The sequence below is a fragment of the Phallusia mammillata genome, chromosome 5 (genome assembly GCF_965637545.1).
Source record: "Phallusia mammillata chromosome 5, kaPhaMamm4.hap1.1, whole genome shotgun sequence".
NCBI classification, from domain to species: domain Eukaryota; kingdom Metazoa; phylum Chordata; class Ascidiacea; order Phlebobranchia; family Ascidiidae; genus Phallusia; species Phallusia mammillata.
The window spans coordinates 16,733,927-16,756,470 of NC_137256.1; the positions used below are offsets into that span (position 1 = coordinate 16,733,927).

Below are 22,544 nucleotides of genomic sequence, written 5' to 3' on the forward strand. Positions count from 1 at the left end.
CAACGTACTGAAAGATCCTAAACTAAATGCGTGTTTTAGGAATGATGTTTATTTTTGCAGTTTTCACAAGAAAAAATACAAAAACAAGGAATGGAAAGTATGCACAGTACCCAATATATCTGCAGCATGGTAGAACTTGAAAAAGAATATCGATATACTAATACAGAAATCGTCCTGATCCACGGCTGCTCAACAGACGATTCCAGTCACATATATAGACATTAATTAGCTGACAAATTCAGCACACACTTAAATCAGTCTGTATATTTCTTATGCGAAACACTTTGGAAATCGATTTCGCCCAAATATATGGCATCGTCAGTCCTAAACAGGAAACAAATAAAGAATATATGATGGAAATAAATGGGGAGTTTCGAAAACGGTAAATAAGTTAGTCCATTAAAACTATCGTTTTTCTTCAGTTGGCTTAGCAACTTGCACTACAACAGACGGCTGCTGCAAAAGTTGACGGATGCCCTCTTCAAAGGCATCAGCCATCTTCATCAATATTTTCTCATGGCATTTTCTATCTAAATTCGCTTTGCTCTTTGAATACATCAACCAACATCTGAAAACTTTCATCAAGTTTTCCTGAAAAACAAAATGGTACCCTATAATTTCAAAGGGATAAGAAAAATTAGAAAAAAGAAAATTTAAATGCAAATTATTATACCTTTTTGCGACCTTTTGAATTTCTTTGCAGGAGGTTCACTTTCTGGACGCTGCTGCCCACCACTTGTGCTACCTTGGCCTGCTTTTAAATCTTAGTAAATCAAAAGGTAACTGATATCCCACCAAATGAAGGAAATTGCCTCAAAAAAGTTACTAAAAGTACCTTGTTCTTCTGTAAATTCCGCAGCCGCTGATGGTTGTTTGGTGTTGGTGACTGGTTCTTGGCCCTCGTCAAAATTTATTAAAATAAATATTTTGAAGAATTAAGTAGAAAAAATAATACAAGCAAAAAGTAACTGTTACTTAATTGATCCAAAGTTGTGTCCACACCTCGTATCAGTCCCTTTAAAGCCTTGAAACAAGTTTAAGAAAAAATTAAATTTAAAAGTATCTGTACCACATTGGTTTAATTGTGCAAGGTTTTTTTTAAATGCTGCCTTGATTACTCTGTTAGTCTAGATTAAATGAATAAACATGAATTACCATAGCTTTTGTTCGTTTTCTGCGTGATTTATCCATTTGGTCATAAAAGGCCCACTGCCTGATGTACAAAGCTCTTTTTAAAATAAGACTCTTTAAAAATCCTTCAACTATGGTCTATTATTTGTACTCTTCACAGTTCACACACATCAATATATAACCTAGTCGCACTGCACTATTCGTGCTGCGAACTCGTTGCGATCCAGCGAATGCGCAGTTTGACAGAAAGCAGCGGGGGATGACTCCCAGATAACAAACGGGAGGAAAAGTGCTTATCCCGCTGCTTTTAGTCATATTTCACTCGCAACTATTTTGCTTTATTGCTATGTAAAGTTTGGAAGATATCGGGCGAGATTTTGGCCGCTTATTATAGCACTTAACCAAGGATGGAAAACCTGCGGCACGTCCGTTTTAGACTAGTAAGCAGAAGAAAACAAAAGCTTCGGTAAATTTTAAAAGCATAAATCATTCTGGAAATCGCTTTTCAGTCACATTTTGTAGATTTATTGATACTCCAAAATAAAATAGTAATAAAATAACCTCGTCAAAATTTATGTTGTTTTTCACAACTTAGGTTGCTGTCCTGAATCGACGTTTTTACAATTGATCAGGGGCGGCTCGTGCTAGGGTGCTGCGGAGCTGCAGCACCCCCTAGATATTTTCACCTAATATTCCTGCCACAACAATACATATAACTTTCTTGATACTTGAGTATAATTTTTATAAGTATAATTTCCGCCTTGATCTGCATTTTTTTCCTTTAAAAAAAATGTATGGCATTAATATGTTATCTATGGTGGAACTGCAGCTCCAGTTTCATGACGAATCGTGACGTTTCATGACGTTTTGCACTTGTGCGCATGCGCACTTGGAAAAGCTACATGCCGGGCGAAATAGGCGACTGGGTGCTGCGGCTCGCGCAGCTCCACCAATCACGCTGCGTGTGAACCGGCCGCTGTAGTTGTGTTGTCTGTTCCGGGTTTATTGTGCTCCAAAGCCAAACCCGTGTACTATATTCTAAGTTCGACAGTGAGTACAGTTAAACAATTTTTTTTCCATGTTTTAATTTATTTGTTTGAATTTGAAGGTTAGTCGTGAATTTTTAAGATGACTGTAAGTGGGCTTCAGTTTTTGCAGTTATCATTGAATTAGAAAGTGTATCTACCACCTTGAAAAAGAAAAAGGTCATCTAACACTTTGAAAAGTCACGATTAACCTTTATAATAAAAACCTGAAAAAAAAAAGTTAAGAAAAATGGGATAAAACATCTTCTATTCCAAAAATGTCATGCAGGAATAAGCAACCACAAGAACTATAGTTACTCACACTGTGAAATTAAATGCTTCACTGAAATTCAGACAATATTAAATGCAGAACAAACAATTGCACAAGCAACAGGAATTTTGAAATACCTTAGTGATGACAACTTCAAGTTTTGGTTTCTCAACACACCATGTGGACAGTATTTGCAACCAAGTGGAATCTTGTGTATTGATATAATGGACATGTTAAAAATGAATACGTTTTACTCTACGTCGCTGGCAATTTGCTTTTTATTAAAGCTATTATTCAAGTCCGTGTCTTGTGTACCTAAGGACATGTAATGTTTCTTAAGAATGAACATTCTACAGGGGAGATAGTAGTGACCACCAAACATATCCTGTTGCTAGAAAAGTTACTGAAACTTTTAAAGGAAAAGCCAGTTAGCCAGCAATTTCCATGAGTCTCTCAAAGGCAAAACGGTTCTTGAAAAGGATGTCAACACTGAAAAGGATGCAAACTTTTCTAAGGAACACCATTATTTCCCAAAAGACTTGCACTTGCAGTGATAGCACTAAATAGAAAAAAAAATAGTTTCTTGGTTGTCATTTGGAAATCAAGGAAGAAGCTATCAATTATTTTGCTTAAACTATAGCTTTATGATTCATTTTGGTTGTAAAATAGAAGCACAAGGTTTAATAATATGTTTCAAATTTTAGTAAGAGTGTTGTAATTTTCAAAGCTTGCAGAGTTTTGTACTTCAAAAAGGAATTATAAGCTATTTGCCACCAAATAAAGCAGCAAGTTTAGCAGTTAAGAAACTTACAAACAATTAATAGTTGTACACAAAAATTAAGAAAAGATGTTGAATAAACAAGTTCTGACACCAATGTAATGTGGTTGTTGAATTTGTCAGTTATGATACAAATAAAAAGCTTTATGGCTATTTTTTTGTGTGGCAATTATAATCTATGACGTGTAATGGAATATGTTGAAAATGCTGACTGTGGCTATAAGGTACTTAAATGATACATGATCATAATAATGACTGAATAGCAAGTGTGTTAGTGAGTAGTCATTGTTATAACCAGTTTTTCTTAAATGTTGTCCAATTGAAATACTTCGACCTTTTTCGACTCATTTAATAATATTTTTTTTCTATATACTGTTGTTGTGTTTTACCGTATTTACAACCGCTTTGTTTCGAGTCTGTGTCACGTGTGTTTTTGTGCCACATTATTACTGCATGTTATTGAGTTTGGCCTGTCGCTGTGCAAGTAAACAAAATTCCCCAATGATACCTTCTGCTTACACCCGTGTACATTATTGCGTAAAAACCATTACGTCACAATGGAGTTGCTAATTAGGATTTGTATTACTGGTTTTTCCACACAAAACAATGACTAGAAAACTAGAAATGTGGCTTTTCTATATATTGCCAACTTATATTTGTCCAATAAAGGCTAAAAATTGGAGCAGCACCCCCAGAAATTTTAGGCACGATCGAGCCGCCACTGCAATTGATCGAATCAAATCAAGAACTCACTGAAACCGCAGTCAACTAATGGTCATGAAGAGGATCATAGACTAATTAATACTAAACACCACTATGCTAGACTTGCTTTACTAAAAGTAGGCTAACAAACTAAAAAAGTCATTAACGTCATACAGTGTGTAAGTCTGCTCGTTTTATTTGGCTCAGGTTCAGAGTAGAGTTTAAGCAGACTTAATTCGAGCCTGATTTGACCCCGAAGCACATTAATATTAAAGTATGTGTCTAGTGTTCTTTTTCAAAGCGGTTTCTGGGTAGGACAATAAGTTTTTATGTGGCCTAAATGAAAAAAAAGCTTCTAAGTCCTGCCTTTTGCTGACTAAAGTTTGACTTTGCCGTTTAGCCCAAAATTGGTTATAATTGGTGGTTTTTGCGCTTAGCGGGTGACAACTTTTGTCTTCTCTGCCGCCGGGACAAGTATTATATCTCTCTAAAAAGAGCGCCACGTGACGCTTTCTGAAAGGACTCCTGTCGTTGCAGATGAGCACAATTTGTCTCAATAACAGTGTCAATGCGTTTACCTCCCCCAAAATATCAACTGACAGAACACAGAACATGGTTTGGCCAACACTAAACAAACAACATGGTACTGTAAAACTTTTTTTAATTCCTGCCAATGTTTCAACCCAGTTGCTCTGATAAAGCAAATCGTGGTGGTGGTGGTCAAAAAGTTTGCAAAATTACGACTCAAAAATCGTTACCAAAAATGCAACCTGGTGGACGAAACGTCTATATATTCAGTATTAATAAACAGACGCGTTACAAACTGTTAAAACAAACAATGTTTTGATTAAACAGATGACCTGATGTAATTGTTTAAGTGTTGTAAAAAAGTGTTGCACAAATATGGCTGGCCATCAAATTTAACCCTGCAAATGTAAACCTACCCAACAAACAATGCGTAGCTTATAATAACAAAGCTAAATGCACAGCCCAATAATGCATACGACTTAACTGACAATCGTAAAACATAAATTGTTTTTTGCTCCGTGTGCTCCGTTTCCGCCATCATTGACATCATTGACTAATGAATTGGACTTCTTTTTTTCATACCAATGCTTTGTACGTAATTGTTTTCAGTGCTGCAGCGTGGCGGGCGCTTCTGTATAGCATCTGATTGCGGATTTGCATTATAAGTTGCAGTTTGCGTACTTTTGGGCGTTTTTTTAAAGCTGTTTGTTTTAGACTTTACATACATTTCGCATGAATGCCCTTTTTACAATCAGTAAATTTACGGTAAAATTATTTTTATTTTGTAGTTGCCATTTTGCTTGTTCCCTTCTTGGATTAAGCGCTGGTTTCGTCGCAATTCACGTTAGCCTTATTAACCTCTGCAGAGTAGATTTGGCGACGTTTCCACACTTGTTTCGACGGTGAAATATTTGTTCTTGGATATCTTTTCTTCTATCGGTGCGAAAATCCACCGACGGGTTTGGTTTGGTAGAGTTGAGTTAGATTTCGTTTACGTTACGGTAAATAATAGTAAGATTAGATTAGGTTTGGTTAAAGTAAGTGAAAGTGTATGGGTAAACAAAAAAGGTGATGACAAAAGGGTTGATTAGCTAAAAATGACAAAAAAGGGTTTAGGACTGATAATGTTACAATGGCGACATACAACATTCGTGCAATCACGTGACAAATTCATAAAGTCTCTCAAATGTAGGTTTGAGTTTATGTGTGACCTAAACAAACACAATTTTACGCTTTCACCAAGCTAAATAAACCCAACACATTTTAAAATATCATTGGGTTGCTTGTGGTAAACTGAGTTGAGTTTTGTAAAATGTTCTCATTTACTTATCCCAGTGGTCCCCAAACTGTGGGCCATGGCCCAGTACTAAGACATTTTCAATGGGCCACAGAGCCATTTGAACAGATTCTACTGTTTTGTTAAACTGTAGATATTATGCGCTTTGTTTTGAAAAACGTAATTTTTACAAAGAAATCCGAATCTTGTAGCCAAATTTCAGGAACATGTATCTCATTAAAAATAAATTGCAAGAAACCATTTTGCCTGTTTTTGAGTTCTTTTTTTGTGCCCAAATTTACAGCACGTGGTGGGCCACGAATCGCTATTAAATCGACATTTGGGCCACAGACCAAAAAAGTTTGGGAACCCCTGACTTATCCTATCTGTTATTGTGGTAGGATCGTAAACGAATTGGATAAATCGGACCGGGTTGCGGATATGTGTGCTTGGTTAGCAATGGTCGGTAATCGACCCCTTATGTAGTATGAAACCACCTATATTTGTGCGTGGATAGCGTTTAGTAATTTGGCCATTGACAACACAAAGACTTTTTTTGATTGAACACATCCCCACGTGCACATTCATATGAACAGGTATAAAATATTACCTCCTAAATTCAAGGAAATGGTCAGCTTTGTAGAGGTGATCAGTTCAAATTAGACTAGAAAATGTCGTTACACAGAACCAGAATATTAGTTTTTCAACTACGTTATAAGTGAACTTTTGGGGTTTTCACTTGGTTTATCGCTACCAAGGTGTAAAGTTTGCCAAGCACTACTTTAGAATATACTAGCAGAACAGCATAATATCAAGGTTTGGATAGGTATTAACATACACAATGCTACTAACCCTTGAATTATTTGACTTTCTGCAATAGAAAATTGCACTGAGACCCAATCAACCAAACACAAATATAAGTTTGTTCACAGCGACTGTTAACAAAGGGAGAAGATCCCTCGCACAGTACGCGGTCACCATAGTTGTGTTTTATGCAGAAAGCATGTCATTGCTGCTTCTTTCCTTATCTATAATTTGCTGTAGGAACCGTTTATGTCAATTTTTGCACTTGAGGATCAGTGGGAAGGGCTAATAAGGATTTTGCGCGCTTTTTAAGGAGCAGTATTTGGCAAATAGTAGTTTGTTAGCAAATAGTATAGGAAATTGATGTTGTATATACAAGAAAGAATTTTTGTTTTGTTTTCTTATTTGCATAAATACGGGAAACCTCATTTGCATATAAACACTCAAACTATGGGTGTTTTTTTGCTAGTTTCGTTACAGTACTAAAGAACTGGGCACAGTATACAAGTGTAAATGGGCACAGTATACAAGTGTAAATATATTGGATAGAAGGTTTTGCTTTTTTTGAACATTTTTACTAGGTCTTGCCAAAAAGTATTCATGGACCTCTGTTTTAGAGCACACCTAGCTAACAAACAACTTAGTTTCGACATTCCCAACGTCGCTAGAAAGTCGAAAAATGGTTATATGGTTGTTTATTTTCAAAGTAAACGTCGCAAAAAAGTTTCAAAAACTGACGTTGACAATGTACGTTGTTATCTCCAGAAAACTACGTAATAAATAACGTAAGTAAGACGTTTACTATGAATGTTGGACAAAAACCCTAATCAGACCATATTAACAACTTATTACTAACGTAAAAATGACTTAATTTGAAACGTTTTTCAAAACTCAAGTTCGACCATTTTAACACATCAATATTAACGTAAAAATGACGTTTATTACAAACGTTTTTATAAAACTCAAATTAGACCATTTTAACACGTGAATGTTAACGTAAAAATGACGTTAATTATGAACGTTTTATAAAACTCAAATTCGACCATTTTAACACGTCAATATTAACTTAAAAATGACGTTTGTTATAAACGTTTTATAAAACTCAAATTAGACCATTTTAAGACGTCAATATTAACGTAAAAATGACGTTGATTTATAACGTTTTATAAAACTCAAATTAGACCATTTTAACACGTCAATATTAACGTAAAAATGACGTTGATTTATAACGTTTTATAAAACTCAAATTGGACCATTTAAAGACGTCAATATTAACGTAAACATGACGTCAATTTGAAACGTTTTATAAAACTCAATTTGGAGCATTGTAACACGTCAATATTAACGTAAACATGACGTTAATTTAAACCGTTTTGTAAAACTTAAATTCGACCATTTTAACACGTCAATATTAACGTTAAAGTGACGTTAATTAAACGTTTCTAAAACTCAAATTCGACCATTTTAACACGTCAATATTAACGTTAAAATGACGTTAATTATAAGCGTTTCTTAAAACTCAAATTCGTCCATTTCAACACGTCAATATTAACGTTAAAATGACATTAATTATAAACGTTTTATAAAACTCAAATTCGACCATTTTAACACGTCAATATTAACGTAAAAATGACGTTTATTATAATCGTTTTATGAAACTCAAATTCGACCATTTTAACACGTGAATGTTAAAGAAAAAATGACGTTAATTATAAACGTTTTGTAAAACTCAAATTCGACCATTTTAACACGTCAATATTAACGTAAAAATGACGTTGATTTAAAACGTTTTATAAAACTCAAATTAGACCATTTCAACACGTGAATATTAACGTAAAAATGACGTTAATTATAAACGTTTTATAAAACTCAAATTCGACCATTTTAACACATCAATATTAACGTAAAAATGACGTTAATTTGAAACGATTCACAAAACTCAAATTAGACCATTTTAACACGTCAATATTAACGTAAAAATGACGTTTATTATAAACGTTTTATAAAACTCAAATTCGACCATTTCAACACGTCAATATTAACGTAAAAATGAAGTTTATTACAAACGTTTTTATAAAACTCAAATTAGACCATTTTAACACGTGAATGTTAACGTAAAAATGACGTTAATTATGAACGTTTTATAAAACTCAAATTCGACCATTTTAACACGTCAATATTAACTTAAAAATGACGTTTGTTATAAACGTTTTATAAAACTCAAATTAGACCATTTTAAGACGTCAATATTAACGTAAAAATGACGTTGATTTATAACGTTTTATAAAACTCAAATTAGACCATTTTAACACGTCAATATTAACGTAAAAATGACGTTGATTTATAACGTTTTATAAAACTCAAATTGGACCATTTAAAGACGTCAATATTAACGTAAACATGACGTCAATTTGAAACGTTTTATAAAACTCAATTTGGAGCATTGTAACACGTCAATATTAACGTAAACATGACGTTAATTTAAACCGTTTTGTAAAACTTAAATTCGACCATTTTAACACGTCAATATTAACGTTAAAGTGACGTTAATTAAACGTTTCTAAAACTCAAATTCGACCATTTTAACACGTCAATATTAACGTTAAAATGACGTTAATTATAAGCGTTTCTTAAAACTCAAATTCGTCCATTTCAACACGTCAATATTAACGTTAAAATGACATTAATTATAAACGTTTTATAAAACTCAAATTCGACCATTTTAACACGTCAATATTAACGTAAAAATGACGTTAATTATAAACGTTTTATAAAACTCAAATTAGACCATTTTGCACGTCCCTCATTTTCTTATTATTTGCCCAATCGGCACGAAATTTTGTATTTATGAACTATATATAACGCGGAGACGGCGTATCAAAATCGTTTTCGGCAAACTGCTATACATTTTAATTTAAAAAAATTTTCGCACCAAACTCAGTTTAACCGTTAACGTTTAGCGGCCGTGCCCTTGCGTTTCATGACGATGCACGTCCGTCATTTTCTTATTATTTGCCCAATCGGCACCAAATTTTGTATTTATAAACTAGATACAACGCGGAGACGACCTATCAAAATCGTTTTCGGTAAACTGCTATACATTTTTATTTGAAAAAGTTTTCGCACCAAACCTAGTTTGACCGTTAACGTTTAGCGGTCGTGCCCTTGCGTTTCATGTAGATACACGTCCGCCATTTTCTTATTATTTGCCCAATCGGCACGAAATTAACTGGAACGTAGTTTATTTCGTTGTATCTACGTTCACTGAAGCCCCCAAATTGACGTAAAACCAACGTTCGAGAGCACGTAATCTTGACGAAGATATGTAACGTTGTAATGACGGGTTGACTAGAACGTAACTATGACCTCTAACCCAACGTGGTTTATTTCGTTGTGTATCTACGTGGACTGGAGTCCACACTTTTACGTAAAACGAACGTTCGGGGGCACGTAATCTTGACGTAGGAAATCAACGTTGTAATGACGGATTTCCTATCGACGTTGAGGAGAAACGTAACATTGACGTCTAACTCGACGTAATTTATTTCGTTGTATCTACGTAGACTGGAGTCCACACTTTTACGCAAAACGAACGTTCGGGGGCACGTAATTTCGACGTAGGAAATCAACGTTGTAATGACAGATTTAGTAGCGACTTTGAGGAGATACGTAGTAGGGACGTTCATGCGAACGTAGTTTTTTTCGTTGTTTCTACGTAGACTGGAGTCCACACATTTACGTTAAATAAACGTTTTCAGAAAACGTAACCAGCCCCAAAAATTAACCAAAAATCGATGTCTTATAAACGTCAATTTGTTAGCTGGGCATAGAAGCAAAAAACGTAAATCTAAGGGGTTTGAGGGCCGTATTTACGTACTTGAACTTACTTGGCTGCTACCGTGGTGAAACAAAAGGTTTTTTGTTGTTTGTGTCTGTAAGCATATCACGGTACTAGAGTGGTTTAGTTGTGCTGATGAACCTGATGGTCTGGTGCCCTGGTTCACATACAGTCAGAGAAAGACACAACAAAATTACAGCCAATGCAGCTTTGAAACCACTAAAACTCGTATATAGTAGGCCTATATGTTACATAATTACAATGAAGCTAAAACGTTTCAGTTTAGTGAACTTTATGGTCAAACCATAGATAACTTAATTCACTAAGATGCGCAACTCGTCTGCCGACTAAATATTAAAAAAAATCTCTCGGGTGAATTACTACATAGAACAAGATGTAACTTTTAATGTGTAGTTATGTTTTGTTGATGTATTTTTTAAACATTTTTATTTTAACAAATCTAATTTAATTACCACGAACGCGAATATATTGGTTTTGCCTTCCTTCAGACGTTGCACGCTCGAATGAACAAGTACACATTTCGTGTGCATTGGTAAGAACATACACATATTTTGTCGTCTTGTCGATAGTTTTTTGAGCTGCGGCGTTTAGTTTGATAAAAATGTTTTAGTTTTTGGAATTTTCTGAATAATATCATAAAAAATGGCAATTAACCTTATTTATGTAGCAAGTTTGGACTTTGAATTCGCTGAATTGCACAATTTGCATTATGTGTACCACCTTGCTACATATATGGGTTGCCATTATGGTGTCTGCATTTCTGGCCCCGTAGTCAATAAATCCAACTAAGTGGCCTTCCTAGAATACCAATTTTCTTGACTACATGAAAATAATAAATTAAAAAAAAAATGAAAAAGTGCATAAATTGCTGCTGTTAACTAACTTTGCATCCACAGAGCATTGACTGCCAATTGGTTGATACCACATGCACCAGAGCCAATATTTTTAACAATCTACCATACAGTGTTTTTTAGGATTGTGTGATGATATGTCAGTTCAAAAAATTATGTGTAAAATTGCAACTTATACCTGTACTACTGTAAAGTACGTGATGATGGCAATATAAGAACACCACTGGTTCTGAGATGATTATATGCTGCTGAAGCTCTAGCAAACAACTCAATTGCCCAATGAACCACATCAGGGTGGTACCGTCTCCGATTAATGGTCTTTGAAGCATTTTTACATTGCATTTTTAAAAAATGTGGCTTGCCACTCATCAGTGAGTGTTTTTGACTTTCAACCAAATCCTACAGATGGGAAATGACACATTTCTGTTCCAAAATTAAATGAGAAACATTTGAATCTGCATACCAAGATATCCTAATGAATTCGGTCATCCACTGTTACCAATTCTTCTTAGTTGCACTGGATTTCATTTGCTGCACTCTGTTGCGTTCCATTTTTTGCCATACTTTGCACACATTTTACACATTACCGGCCCTTTTTCTGTTACTGTGTTTGAATATTAGGTGATCTAGTTTTAAATGTGTTGCCATATCTACTGGCTACATTGCTTTTCTATAAAATGACCACTTTTCTAAATATTGTACAACTTGTTGTTTAAAATGAATTGTTAACTTAAGAAGTGTGTACTAACTTTCAGCTGAGGACCTAATTGTTTAAAAGCTTTCTCAACACTTTTAACGCTGTGGTGTTTAACTTATGAAAGAACCTTTCTGTCAAATGGTGCTTTTCTGCTTGTCTTGGCCACAACAAATGATTTTAGCTGTAATAAACATTTATATGTTCATGGGCAATGTTACCAATTTTGTCCTGTACTGCTGTTTAGGAATTTTTTTGGATGGCAAAGCACCAATTTTTAACTTTTTTCTGCAACCAATAATCAGCAGATCGTTTTTTTCAAAGTGATCTTCACATATGAATGCTCTAAAAGAATTACTGTTTGATTTTGACAACAGAAGTGGGTTAAAAGGAAATTAATATTACGTTGGACTTGGTGGCAAAATGTTTTCAAAACGTTCTGCTCTCTTAGCAACTTGTACGTGTTTCTTTGCTGTCTATTTGTTTGTTTGGCAATATTACTTAGAATTACCCAGAAACAGAATGAACAATTACAAGCTAATTTACCCCAAACAACAGCAACATCCTGCATCCTCAAAAAAACTACCTCATGGAGAGGTGTTGCTTAAAATGACAATTGGAAAATGGGTTCCACTGTCCACACCCCCACGAAATGCTTCATATTACGATGGGATTTATCACGGATATTGGACGGAACGCAAAATAGTCGACCATTTATGGCGGGAAGACGGCAAGTGTGGAACTGCAAAGTAAAAGTGTAGTTGTGAAATATATGTCAAGATCAAAAAAGGCATTGATCCTATTTTCTGTTTGCAGCAAATTACCAAAAATACAAGGCAGTACATGGCTTGTGCGGCCCAGTTGGTGCAACCCATCAAGTGATATTCCTTGTTGTTCTAATGTCACTGAAGGAAACTGCAAACAACCTAGTCCTGAGTCATGTGACTGTCCCAGGTTAGAAGTGCTACAGATGTTTGGTTTAACTTAAAAACTGCTAAGTTTTAACCCCAACAAATAGTTTAACAACAAACAATAGTTTATGTGCTTTACAGCAATATTGATTTTACAAGTAGACTAATTGTTTTCAATCCTAACTTTTGAGTTTACAGCTTCAAGCCAAATTTGCCAAATTTTGCGCATCTACAATTACAAATTCCATTTGCTTATAAATCATTTGCACAAGAAATTAAACCGGCGTCATTTTGTATTGAATTAAAATTTAAGTTAATTAAACTGCAGTAATTAAACTAAATCTGTAAAAAGTCGTATTGTATAAAGAGCTACTATGTTTAGTTGCCTCGATATGAGAAAGTTTCACCACGCGGAAATGTGCGAATGGAAAACAGAAGTGATAAAATGGTATAACTACAGCGGAAACGAGGCGTGTGACGTCATCGAGCGTTCACCCTTCAACTCGTTGCACTTCGTTGGAGATTCACTGATCCGAAACATGTTCCACGCACTTCTGATGATTCTTACCGATGATCCAGTTAGTGGAGCATGGAGCAAGAACATGAATGAAGAATTGAAGTCGTATTGTCGTGCTGAGAAGTTTTTCTTTTATAAATGTCGTGAGGTTATACGATCCATGGACATGCTTGAAAAACCAGAAAAACTTTGTGGTGGAAGAAAACCTAACTTTTCTATCGACGCCACGATTTCACATTCTGAAACAATGGAATATCAACTTAGAAAAATTGTTGCTGACAAAATTGGCAAGGAAGGCTCAGTAATTTTTCCCCACGTTGGTCTTCACATGAAAATGAATGCACAAAATATTATCAAAAACTATCTGGAACCAAATATTAAGATTCGTGATAATTTCTACAGTGATAGAAACAAGTCGCAGTCTATAAAATGGCCGCAAATCTATTTTGTACCTCCCTTGTTAGCCGGTCTCATGAAGCCTCGGAAATATTTGCCCAGCCAAGGACACAATGGGGCTGCTTTGTTTGCTGATGAAATGAAAACATTTTGTGACCAAAACGACATTCCATTTTTCGACGTACGACCGTTTTCCAAATTCGTTCACAGTTTTGATGGAACTCATTACGGTTTAGGCGTAAATTTAATGAAAAATCAGTTAATGTTAAATCACTTTAACTCGATGGTTTAAAAGTTAACACCTAAATGCAAAATGTGTATAGTTGTTATTAATTCCGTTTATACCTAATTTATCACTTAAATATGCGACTAAAGGCCTATTTAACAATTTTATTTCCACGTCTGATAAATTGTCTGTTTGTGGGACATGAAAACAAACATGGTAATACATTTTTCTGTACTTTGTGTCTACTGATTTTGAGTCAGAAGCATTTGCTTCTTAATTAAACATTTTACCGATTGATTTTCAATTCTTAAACTCAGCAACCAACATTTTTGTGAAACAACATATTTTCTCTCGTCTTTTGATGTTCTTGTTTTCTGCTTTCGGCAAGTTCCTGTGCCCAAACAATTTTCAAGGTATTAAGTATGTTGTAAGTGTGTTTATATGCTTTCACGCTTGGTATTGTCTAAATCGTTCCGTTAAGATTTTTGTGGTCGGTCATTGAGTTCCGATAAATTGATTTTTTTCTGCCAATTTACCGCATAATCATTAACCTGAAAATTTTACGGTAATTTATCAGAAACGATGTTGTCGACTATAACTTATCAGAAACGATGTTGTCGACTATAATTTATCAGAAACGATGTTGTCGGGTAATATCTCTCCAAATTTCATAGAAATTCAATTGGAACAAAAAGAAAAAATAAGAATACGGAAGTAAAATGCAAACAACGACAGAACAAACGCAGATATAAAACAGAAAAGTTAATCGTAGCAAACACTAAAGCATAGTACAAACGTATTAACCTGATACAATGCCTGATACAAGGGAGACAGCTCGGCGATCTCGGCGTTGGTTATCAACCAATGATAAAACAAATAGTTATTAGTGTTTGCAATGGTTTTGAATGATTCTGAAAACCACACGACCATAGTAAATTAAAAAGTGTCGTGAATAATGAAACGGTTTTACCAGAATATGTTTATTCTTGATGTGATTGTAGTTGCTATAAAAAACAACAACAAGGAAAACAATACCAATTGATCCTTTAATTTCATTTAAAAATGTCTTCCAAAGGTTTGTCCCTGTTTCTCAATAGTTCAATACATTGTTGACTCTAAGTTGGTTATTTTCTGGTAACAGCGAAAGATTTAAAAATCCCTCGAATCGTTTTAGTTCACGAAAATAAATAAATTTTTAAAAAGTAAATGCCGTCTTTAAAAGGCATCTATCATCTCGAACGATTTTTCTCACCGTTTTTTTCCATCTAATTCGCTTTGCTCTTAAGCACATCAGCCAGCATCTTACATTTTTCATCAAGGTTTCCTGATAGTAAAAACGGATCAGTCAAAGGACAATGCCAGTATTTTCTGTACCGAGGATGCGAATCAAGGCAGGAAAGTGTAGCAGCTTGACGAACCGACTTTGAAATGCTGTTCTTATTGAAAGACGTTGATAAAAGTGTGGCAAAGAATAGAGTGATATTGAAACAAAAAAGTGCGGGGTCCTGGATAGAACCTCATTTAAGCGGGCGACTAATTGTATAGAATATATGTACAAGAAGTGCGGGATACGCAATATGACTAAGATAACCATACTTATAGAAAGAGATTTTATTCGCAAATTGTAGGTCGCGTTCGTCGGTCTCGTCCAATTCAGGACCAAAAATCCTCAACATGTTTATGTAACAACACTTATATTTTCTTGTTTGCCCAACATTACAGACCGAATAGACAAAAGCAATTCTATTTGCCGGTTGCAATATATTGCTTTGTTTTCACGCGGTGTTTTTACCAATATTTGGTGCATCACTAGAAAAAAATACCCAGAAAGCAAACCTTCTGCAAAGAAATCGAAAAAAGTCACATAAGGGTAGGGGATTTGATTTTTGGTCATTTTTCTTTTTGCTGATTAGGATATCTTTTTACTTTCAGGAAACTTTGATAAAAAATAAGATGCTGGCTGATGTGTTTAAAGAGCAAAGCGAATTATCATATCTATAGATATAAAAAGCGATGAGAAAATAATGATGGAGATGATAGAATGATAGATGCTTTTGAAGAGGGCATTTACTCTAAAAATTGTTCATTCATTTTCGTGCTTTTGAAACGATTGGAGGGGATTTTGAATCTTTTCCTGCACCAGAAAATAACCAACTTAGAACGTTGGATCTAATCATTGAAGAACATAAACTTGTGAAAAAATTTTTTTTTTTTGATTTTACAAATTTTTTTTTTGGTATTGTTTTCCTTGTTTCTTTCATAGCATCAGCATCACATCAAAAATGAACATATTACTGGTGAAAACGTTTTTACTGTTTTCGGCCTCTTTTTGAGCCGGTGCCTTGGAAAGCGGGCGATTGCGCCAAAAAGGTTGAAGATCCCTGATGTAGACTTTAATGTTTTGTATCAAACGAGGCATGTATGTTTTCAGAATCTTGCGCAACGCGGTGCATTGGCAAAAAAGGCAACTTATTGGAATTCAATGACCGCCCACAAAAATCTTAACAAAACAATTAGACAATACCAAGCGTGAAAACATAAAAAGACAATTACAACTTACTAAATAGCTTGAAAAAATTTTGGACGCAAGAACAGACTAGAGAAAATGTGTTGTTCCACAAAAATTTCGGTTTGATGAAATTAAGAATTGAAAATCGAAATCTTCAATACAACTACAGTGAAATGTGTATTTAAGAAGCAAATGCTTCTGCTGACTCAAAATCAGTAGACACGAAGTACAGTAAAATGAATTGTCTTATTTGCTTCAATGTCCCGCAAACAGACAATTTATTCAGATATGTGAGAATACAATTGTTAAATATGTTTACTCGCTTATTTTAAGTGTTAACAAAAGTAAAAGGGGAATTAGTAACAACTACACACATCTTTGCTTGCATTTAGTTATTAACCGTCAAACCATCGAGTTGAAGTGATTTAACATTAACTGATTTTTCATTAAATTTACGCCTAAACCGTAATGAGTTCCGTCAAAACTGTGAACGAATTTGGAAAACGGTCGTACGTCGAAAAATGTGATGTCGTTTTGATCACAAAATGTTTTTATCTCATCAGCAAACAAAGCAGCCCTATCCTTTCCTTGTTGGTGTAAATATTTTCGAGGCTTCATCAAACCAGGAAGCAGAGGAGGTACAAAATAGATTTGCGGCCATTTTATAGACTGCGACTTGTTTCCACTTTTGTAGAAATCATGACGAATCCTAATATTTGGTTCCAGATAGTTTTTGATAATATTTTGTGCATTCATTCCCATGTGAAGACCAATGTGGAGAAAAATTATTGAGCCTTCCTTGCCAATTTTTTCAGCAACAATATTTCTAAATTGATTTTCCATTGTTTGAGCATATGATATCGTGGCGTCGATCGAAAAGTTTGGTTTTCTTCCACCACAAAGTTTTTCTGGTTTTTCAAGCATGTCCAAAGAACGTATGACGTTGCGACATTTATAAAAGAAAAACTTCTCAGCACGACAATACGACTTCAATTGTTTATTCATGTTCTTGCTCCATGCTCCACTAACTGGATCATCGGTAAGAATCATCAGAAGTGCGTAGAACATATTTCGGATCAGTGAATATCCAACGAAGTGTAACGAGTTAAATGGCGAACGCTCGATGACGTCACACGCCTCGTTTCCGCTGTGGTTATACCATTTTATCTCTTCTGTTTTCCATTCGCACATTTCCGCGTGGTGAAACTTTCTCATATCGAGGCAACTAAACATAGTAGCTCTTTATACAATACGACTTTCTGCACTTTACTTAACCAATTAATTCAAATTTTAATACAATACAAAGTGACGCGGTTTAATTTCTTGTGCAAAAGATTTTTAAGCAAATTTGCCACAAATTTAGCATCAAGCTGTAAACTCACTGAAGAGTTAGGATTGGGAACAATTACCTGGTAAATCAATATGGCTGTTAAGCACATAAACTATTGTTTGGGGCTAAAACATAGCTGTAACTCAGTAGTTTTTAAGTCAAATCAAAAATTTGTAACATTTCTAACCTGGGACAGTCACATGACTCAGGACTAGGTTGTTTGCAGTTTCCTTCAGTGACATTAGAACAACAAGGAATATCACTTGATGAGTTGCACCAACTGGGTAGCACAGGCCATGTACTGCCTTGTATTCTTGGTAATTTGCTGAAAACAGAATATTCATTCAATGCCTTTTTTGATCTTGACATATATTTCACAACTACACGTTTACTTTGCAGTTCCACACTTGCCGTCTTCCCGCCATAAGTGGTCGACTATTTTGCGTTCCGTCCAATATCCGTGATAAATCCCATCGTAGTATGAAGCGTTTCGTGGGGGTGTGGACAGTGGAACCCATTTTCCAGTTGTCATTTTAAGCAACACCTCTCCATGAGGAAGCTTTGGTTTTGAGGTTTCGGGATATTGCTGTTGTTTGGGGTAATTTAGCTTGTAATCATTCATTCTGTTTCTGGGTAATTCTGAGTAAAGTTCTTGAACAAACAAATAGACAGCAAAGAAACACGTACAAGTTGCCAAGAGCACAGGAGGTTTTGAAAACATTTTGCAACCAAGCACCAGTCTCTAAAACTATCACAAAAATAACGACAAGTTAGTACCATGGTCTAAGTTTGCGGAAGACAGCATAATGCAAGTTAACTGTGCTTCGAACGTATGTACATGCATTAGAAAATCTCATAAGCACAACCTATCAAGCTGTGTTTTGCCTATAAAGTTTGCTAACTTGAAAAGTTATTGCTTTATCTGCGGTAACTATTTAACTTACTAAACTGTATGCGAGCTTTAGTGGCCGTATTTGAGCTTTTGGTGTCTTTCTCTGACTGTAAGTGATAGCACGATGCCATCTCACCAGATTCGTTAACACAATTAAACCACTTTAGTGGCTCTCTCAGCCCACGCGGACTGACAAAATGACTTCGAAATTGGATACTTAACTTCGCTTCCAGCAGTGGTTCCCACCTTTTTTGTCTTGTGCACCCTTTTAGTCGATATTCAAATCTAATTCCCCCCTACAAATTTAGTTTGCTTTAATCGAATTTACGAGAACTTTCTTTTTGTCGGCTCATATATGGAAAATGCTGCAATTACACAGCACAGACACCCACTAAGAGATTAATATTGTGACACAAATTCCCCCCTACAAATTACAAAATTCCCCCTAGTGGGGAATTCCCCCTGGTTGGGAACCACTAGCTTGCAGAAAAAAATGACCTAGTAACCTAGGACCTAGAAGATTTTTACAGGAAAATATTGTATTCAACTTATCCTTAAAAAATAGCGTCGAATGCATTAATTATGCTGCGACTGACCATCGGTGCTTTGTTGTAAGCTTAACTGGTAAAGTAGTCCCCTTACTGGTCATAACAAACAAATAAACCATGCCATACACATTGTGTGACTACACTACAAACCCACATAATTCAACGATGGGTTAAAACAGGGTCACCAAATTTTTTCACAGCAGGCTGGATAATTTGAATAATGACGCGCGAGGGTTGCATGCCCTAACGCAGCCTTTCCCATAAAACTGGACGTCGCGAGACAATTTTGATGGAACGGTCATTGTGTAATTAGTCTCGCGCAAATAATTACCTTCTTTTGTCAACATTGCTTGGTAGACTTACATATTTTACATAATTTTACTTCAGTTACCGTATTTATTCGTTAACCCCGGCTTACAACGATTTACCTATCCTGCTTTTTGCTTCCTCACCTAACACAACATAACTTACTTTAACCTATATAAAAAGTACTACTGCAAGCCTAAAGAATATAACCTTTTCATTACTAACTATACTGTAAACCGAAAGTTAAATAGCGACATAAATGTGCTTTTGGTGTCAAATCAGGCCGGAGTTAAGTTCGCTGTATTTAAAATCCATTCCAAAAGACCAAAGAACACTGCCCGATTTACAAAGGTGCGTGGCACTGCCCGATTTATCAATTGGTCCGCGTATTGCCCATAAGGTAATTGCGGTTTAAGTGAATTTATAATGTCCACTCACAGCAGTATGTTACAGAAAAACAAGCAACCAGCCGACGTACATGTTTACGAGGACGAAAATTTTCCTTCTACTTTTTTTAGGTTTCGGTAGGATTGTCTCTGTTTTTAAACCAATATTTTATAATACTTGTTTGCAATAAAACTGCTGGATGAGCAATACTTGGTCATTTTATAATACTGTTTATCAACTCTTCTTTTCATCCTTATTTTCGAAATCGCTCCCTTTTGTGACTTTTAGATTAAAATCGCTTCCTACGAGATTAATTTTATCGGTTCACTCTAAGGAAAGTTTTTTACGTCATAGACAAGATAATGTTACACCAGTGCGCAAACAATCGTCTTTTGAGTTGGAAACAAAGCGCTATAACTCGGTAAGATAGACTTTTATATATTCGATAGTGCAGCGGTTCTTAACCTTTGGTAAGTGTAACTGTGTTGCCCGTCGGCAACTTGCTTTTTCCACAAAAAAGCCATAAAAAATCAATTCGACGTGTGCGTTGCGCGCTTTGGTGTGACAAAATTTTAGCAAAAAATTGGAACTTTAAGTTTTTGTTGACACAATTCACTGTACATGAATGTATTCACGTCAATTTTCACTTCGACTATCTACCTTACAATCTATTTTGAAAGATGGAAAGTCTTTAGCATATAATTGCGATTATCTTTGCGTACATTACTTGAAAGCGGTATATAAACAAATACAAAGTAACAACCAAAGCAATTGCAATAATAATCGCTTTATGTACATGTGAAATGTAAATATCCATTTTTTTGTCAAAAGCAAACGTGTGTCGTGGCGCCAGTTGACCATACGCGCAAGTTACGCAATGCTACACGACGGTTGTACACGTAAGCAATAAGAACGAAATATTTTACAAGTTAGTCAAACAGTTGAGAATCCGACATGCAAATTTCATCAAAAGCTTTAAGTAAGTGCCCAGTTTCCTCATCAACTTCTTCCTCTTCAAATGTTTCGTCGTCTCCGTCATCCAACTCAGGTATTTCGTCATCTTCTTGTGAATGTGATCCACCAAATAGTCCGGCCCTTTGCGTTTAAAAGACGTTTCAGTACAAATGTACCACCCTTTTCGGCTTTTTGGGAAGCATCAACGGTAGCGGAGTCATCATGTTTATTAGATGGGTCGTTAACTTTTTTTTCTTTTTGTGAAGGTGACCGTCCAAACAATCCGCCCTTTTCTGTCAAAATATCTTTCATATACAGATACTGCACCCTCCACAAATGTTTTGGTAGCAATGGTGGCTTTTTCGACATCAAAGACATCTCTATCTTCCATAACCTTATCTACTGCAGCTTCACCAACTTCTGTAACCATTTTTTCTTCAACTGTTGTGACGTTGTTCAAATCAGGTCTGTCACTTTCACCTAAAACATCCTTTTCTTTATAATCATCACCCTGTATTACTGTTTCAGCGTCATCCACATTTAATGGCTCTTTACCTTGTTTTAATTGGGAGCTATCAGATGATTCGCTCTTTCGTTTCAAAACGCTTTTTGCTATAACTACTGCGCCCTTTACAGCTGTTTTGGCAGCGATGATGGCAACGTTTTCGACATCAGACCCGTCACCGTCTTCTGTATCGTTATCATCTACATATACAGCGTCCTCTGTACCTATTTCTTCTGAAACTGTTGCAACGTCGTTCAAATCAGGTCCGTCACTTTCACCTAAAACATCTTTCTCTTCAGGATCATCAACTTGCAAGCCTGCTTCGGCGCCATCCACATCAAATTGCTCTTCACCTTGTTTTAAATGTGAGCTAATAGATGATTCGCTCCTTCGTTTCAAAACGCTTTTTGCTATAGATACTGCACCTTTAACAGCTATTTTGGCACCAATAATAGCAACGTCTTCGACATCAAATCCTTCACTTTCTTCTAAAGCAGTACCCACCTCAGATACAGTACCCTCTATGGTCGTAGAATCGTCATCAAAATCAGCCCCGTTATCTCCTAAAACGTCTTTCACTATTGATATAGCACCTGATGTGACTTTTTCAGCGACACCCACCAAAGGCACGTCTCCATTTTTTGATTCTGGGGTATCAGCTAATTTATTTGTTATAATTTTAGCCCCCTGTGTCGCCACTTTGATAGCAACGGTAGCAACAGAGCCGTTGTAGCAACAGCACCAGCACCAACAACACCAATTATGGTATAGGCAATACATGCAGCTTTCTGTTTATTCATATTGCGCCTTTTTCTTTCTTTCTTATAGCTTGAAGTAAGATGCTCTATAAATTCCTGTGCAACCACTTTGCGTGAGTCTTCGTTTTGTATCTGTAGGTTGAGTGTCTCCATGTACGTTTTTACTTTTTCCGTAAAGGACTCCTTTACCATAGAGTTGAAAAAACTTCCTTTCTGAAAATATAAACAATCGATAAATATGTTCTTAAATGTTACATGCTCAACACATGGGGTGGGACACCCTTAAAATGTTCGGTAGGAAATTATTAAATGGGCATGTGAAGACGTGGGAAATAACCAACCAGCGAAATCAATCACATGAGGAACACTAGCTTTAAACTTGCTGC

At 35.6% G+C, this 22,544-nt stretch overlaps 1 protein-coding gene, 1 long non-coding RNA gene and 1 pseudogene across 2 annotated transcripts; all 3 read right to left on the minus strand.

Moving 5' to 3' along the window:
* Positions 1–31: 31 nt before the first annotated feature.
* LOC145229065 (uncharacterized) lies at positions 32–1,311 on the minus strand. The gene is made up of 5 exons (XR_013860347.1): positions 1,156–1,311; positions 976–1,024; positions 836–899; positions 674–763; positions 32–591 (listed from the first exon to the last, which is right to left on the minus strand). It is a non-coding gene; the product is annotated as an uncharacterized LOC145229065 (long non-coding RNA).
* Positions 1,312–16,272: 14,961 nt separating this feature from the next.
* Positions 16,273–18,701, minus strand: LOC145229221 (uncharacterized). The gene is made up of 3 exons (XM_080094517.1): positions 18,201–18,701; positions 17,996–18,133; positions 16,273–17,703 (listed from the first exon to the last, which is right to left on the minus strand). Exons 1-3 carry the CDS (start codon positions 18,527–18,529, stop codon positions 16,881–16,883), a joined length of 1,290 nt encoding a protein of 429 aa, XP_079950643.1. The 5' UTR covers positions 18,530–18,701; the 3' UTR covers positions 16,273–16,880.
* A 1,964-nt stretch (positions 18,702–20,665) lies between these two features.
* Positions 20,666–22,279, minus strand: LOC145229838 (uncharacterized; annotated as a pseudogene).
* Between the last annotated feature and the right edge of the window lie 265 nt (positions 22,280–22,544).